This window comes from Lipotes vexillifer, unplaced genomic scaffold (assembly GCF_000442215.2).
Source record: "Lipotes vexillifer unplaced genomic scaffold, Lipotes_vexillifer_v1.1 scaffold426, whole genome shotgun sequence".
NCBI classification, from domain to species: Eukaryota; Metazoa; Chordata; class Mammalia; order Artiodactyla; family Lipotidae; genus Lipotes; species Lipotes vexillifer.
Genome location: NW_006779491.1, coordinates 2,385,775 through 2,389,605, shown reverse-complemented (window position 1 = coordinate 2,389,605; position 3,831 = coordinate 2,385,775). Strand labels below are relative to the sequence as shown.

Sequence of the window (3,831 nt, the reverse complement as noted above, 5' to 3'; positions counted from 1 at the left end):
TCCTGGACCAGGCGGAGTGAGGGTTCCTGAGAGCAGCAGTCAGGTCTCCCTGTAGGGGAGCCTGTGACCTCAGTCTGGTGGGATTGTTCCTGGGGCTTCTGACAGAGAAGCGCCTGGGCAGCCTGGGGTTGGGAAGGGAATGGGGATCATCCCCAGAGCTCCCTGCAGACCACGCTGATTCCCCTGCTCCCTCTACTGCCTGGGTCAGTCACCTCCCTCCTTCCTACTGCCACCCACTCCCATTTCTTGCTGTGGGGAGAACCAGAGCTGCACCCTGGGTGTCTTGAAGCCAGCCTTCCACATGGGGTTTACCTACATGGGGCACTGGCTTCCAGATCCCTCAGGCTGCTGTGGCTTTCCCACCTCTCTTGCCCCAGTGAACCCCCCGTGTGCAACTCCTCACCCATCAAAAATGCTGTCACACTGCCAGCTGGGTTTGTATGAAGTGGCTGGGTGTGTTGAACCATGCCAGAGGAGGTCAGGGGTCTGTCCACATTTGAGAGTTTGTTTTTTAAACTTTTTGTTGAATTACAACATATATTCATAGAAAAGTACACGTAAGTGGACATACAGCTCACCGAAACTTTCACTAACTGAACAAAACGGATGTAACCAGCACCCAGATCAAGAAATAGAACGTGACCAGCACCCCAGAATCCCAGCTTTTGCCCTTTCTAGTTCCCTCTCCCTAGGGTATCCACCCTCCTGGTGTCTCACCATCTGGGCAGTCTGACTGTGGGCATCTGGTGGAAGGGGCAGGATGGCACCTGGGCCCTTGGTGCTAACTTGGGCGGTGGGGCTGCAGGCTGAGCTCTGACAGCCCAACGCAGGCAGGCTAGGGTGGGCCTGGGGGCGGGAACCCTGTCCCTGGTGTCTCAAGGGCTCACTTCTTTCCCACAGCGGCCAAGATCGCGGGCCTGTACAATGACTCGGAGCCCCCTCGGAAGACCATGCGCAGGGGGGTGCTCATGACCCTGCTGCAGCAGTCAGCCATGACCCTGCCCCTGTGGATCGGGAAGCCTGGTGACAAGTGAGGGCGGGCCCAGGGCTGGGGGCTCTGGCAGGGAAGGGATTGGAAGTGACATTTTATTCCACCCTCAGGCCCCCGCCCCTCTGTGGGGCCATCCCAGCTTCTGGGGACTATGTGGCCAAACCTGGAGACAAGGTGGCTGCCCGGGTGAAGGCTGTGGATGGGGATGAGCAGTGGATCCTGGCCGAAGTGGTCAGTTACAGCCATGCCACCAACAAGTGAGTGGACGCCCAGCCCTGTGGGCACCTCCCGTCACCACACCCACTTGGGCTGCGACTCTCACCCCGGCTGCAAGATGGGAGGAAAGCCTGCAAGATGGGAGGAAAGCGGCTTCCCCTGGGTGCCGGTGGGGATGGTGTGTGAAGTGGGCTCCTGGGCTGCTTCCCTTCCCTGCCCTCCTCCCCCGCTTCCTCGGGGCTCCCTGACTTGGACTGTGCACCTCCCTGCATCCACCGCTTTCCTTTTGTTTACCCACAGGTATGAGGTAGATGACATTGACGAAGAAGGCAAAGAGTGAGTGTGCTCGTGGGGGGCCGTGGAAGCCTGGGGGCAGCTAAGCTGCTGGGATGCGGCCCCCACCTGGCCATGGGTTGACCTTAGCTCCCCCTCGCCCCCACCAGGAGACACACCCTGAGCCGCCGGCGGATCATCCCACTGCCGCAGTGGAAGGCCAACCCGGAGACGGACCCCGAAGCCTTATTCCAGAAGGAGCAGCTTGTGCTGGCCCTGTATCCCCAGACCACCTGCTTCTACCGTGCCCTGATCCACACGCCCCCGCAACGGGTAAGCCAGCCTTCATGGGAGAGACACTGGCCCGGCTACAAGGACCAGCTGGGTCATGGAACATCTTCCCACTTTCCGTCCCCTTTTCCTCATCTTACAGCCTCTCCGAGCTAGGAGGGTCCTGCAAGTTGGCCTTTGTCTTCTGCTTAGTCTGCCCTACAGCCCTGCCCTCTAGGGCAGCACCAGCCAACCCTCCACTCTCCAAGCTTCAGAGCCTTAGCAAGCCCTGAGCGGAATGGACCCGAAGCATACTCTAGTCTAACCTCGCTTTTGCACTGAGATGGGAAGTTCAATGCCCCAGGGCCTGTTTTGGAACCCTTGACTCCTGCACCACTGCCCTTTCCTTGCCTGAGCTGCTTTCTCTCGAGCTCCTGACATAGCTGACGCCCTGGTCACCCATCACCTGATGGGAGTTTAAAGGCTGTTCTCCCCTCTTCCTCCAGGATACCTGCCTGCTGCCCTCTGGGCTGTCTGTCTTTTTTTTTTCTTTTTTGCTGCATTGAGTCTTCGTTGCTTCGTGCAGGCTTTCTCTAGTTGCAGCGAGCGGGGGCTACTCTGTGTTGCAGTGTGTGGGCTTCTCATTGCGGTGGCTTCCCTTGTTGCGGAGCATGAGCTCTAGGCACACGGGCTTGCTTGCTCCGAGGCATGTGGGGTCTTCCAGAACCAGGGATCGAACCCGTGTCCCCTGCACCGGCAGGCGGATTCCTAACCACTCTGCCACCAGGGAAGTCCCCCTCTAGGCTGTCCTTGATCCCTTTAACACGGGCTCCCTGGTACCAGACTCTCCAGTTATGGCCCATCCACGTAGGTGGCAAGTCTCCCTTCTCCCTGCTCTTCATCCCTTACCCTTGGCCCTTTGTTGTTGAGGAAACAGCTCTGTAGTAACAGGGACTAGGTTCAAACATCTAGACTTCCTGAGTGACTCTGAGGACAGGAGAGGCTGGGGGCCCACGAGCCAGAGGTTCCTGTCTATCTAGGTTTGGGGGGGCCTCGCCTGGAGGTCTCTGACCAGTCACTCCCGTCTGCCCCCTACTGCAGCCCCAGGATGACTATTCGGTCCTGTTTGAAGACACTTCCTATGCAGATGGTTACTCCCCTCCCCTCAATGTGGCCCAGCGGTACGTGGTGGCTTGTAAGGAGCCCAAGAAAAAGTGAAGCAGCCTAGCGGACTCGCAATCTCCTGACACCCTCGAAGGGGGATGCAACACAAGATTCTGTCATCAAATAAATATTCCTCCTCCCTTGTCCATGTCTCCTGGGTTTTACTTTTCCAGACCCTTCCTTCCCTCCCCACTAGGGCGAGCTGGAGGCCACCAGGGAAGGTGGCCTCATTTGGTCCCAGTGGGCTTGTACCCTCTTGGCTCAGGTTTGTCCTTTGCTTCCAGCAGAGGCTGTTTAACACGCATCAGATTTTATTGTTGAGGCCTGTTTCACGCTCACCCTGATAAGCACCACTCAGCTCCCAGCGGAAGTGGAGGTGGCAGCCTGCCATCTTCGCAGCATAGTCGGCTTCAAAGCGCTCATTCTGGGCCACGGTGAAGGTGGATTTCCAGTCCCCAGTGATGCCTGGGAGAGACGAAAGGAGAGAGGTCCCCGTCGCAGAGGAGGCCCTGAGTGGCTGAACGGCGGCTCTAGCTGCTGCTCCCCCACTCTCTCCCCAGATGCCCGTGCCCGCTCCCTGGGGCAGCTCTCACCTTTCCTCATGAAGGCAGAGATGCTGTGGTCCATGACTTTGGTGGCTATGGTGCTGTAGTTGGTCATTGGGTTCTTCTTCATCTCCTTGAAAGACGTGTGCTGGACGATGTGATCCACGGTCTCCTCTGGCAGAGAGTGCCCCACAAACTCCAGGATCTTCTGAATCTCCCTTTTGGGGTTCTGGAGCAGCAGAGGGGCTCCTCAGTGGAGGTTTGGATTGCTTGCTGAGCAAACAGAAGGGAGGTCCCTTTCTAACCCTGTGGGGATCTGGCCACTTCTGCTTAGAGACCTCAGACCCTGTTCCTTGACTCTCTGGTCCTCTT

General features: G+C 58.0%; 2 protein-coding genes across 2 annotated transcripts in view; one reads left to right on the top strand and one right to left on the bottom strand.

Moving 5' to 3' along the window:
* The window catches only part of SGF29 (SAGA complex associated factor 29), a 28,238-nt gene extending 25,184 nt beyond the window's left edge, over nucleotides 1-3,054 (top strand). The window contains exons 6-10 of the mRNA XM_007452785.1: nucleotides 901-1,030; nucleotides 1,102-1,248; nucleotides 1,508-1,543; nucleotides 1,651-1,813; nucleotides 2,852-3,054. Of these exons, the coding sequence (XP_007452847.1) occupies nucleotides 901-1,030; nucleotides 1,102-1,248; nucleotides 1,508-1,543; nucleotides 1,651-1,813; nucleotides 2,852-2,968 (593 nt within the window). The 3' untranslated portion in view covers nucleotides 2,969-3,054. The remainder of the gene's footprint in view (nucleotides 1-900; nucleotides 1,031-1,101; nucleotides 1,249-1,507; nucleotides 1,544-1,650; nucleotides 1,814-2,851) is intronic.
* A 164-nt stretch (nucleotides 3,055-3,218) lies between these two features.
* LOC103076803 (sulfotransferase 1A1) overlaps nucleotides 3,219-3,831 on the bottom strand; it is a 2,946-nt gene continuing 2,333 nt past the window's right edge. Inside the window, exons 6-7 of the mRNA XM_007452784.1 lie at nucleotides 3,508-3,688; nucleotides 3,219-3,379 (exon numbers count right to left, since the gene is read on the bottom strand). Of these exons, the coding sequence (XP_007452846.1) occupies nucleotides 3,219-3,379; nucleotides 3,508-3,688 (342 nt within the window). The remainder of the gene's footprint in view (nucleotides 3,380-3,507; nucleotides 3,689-3,831) is intronic.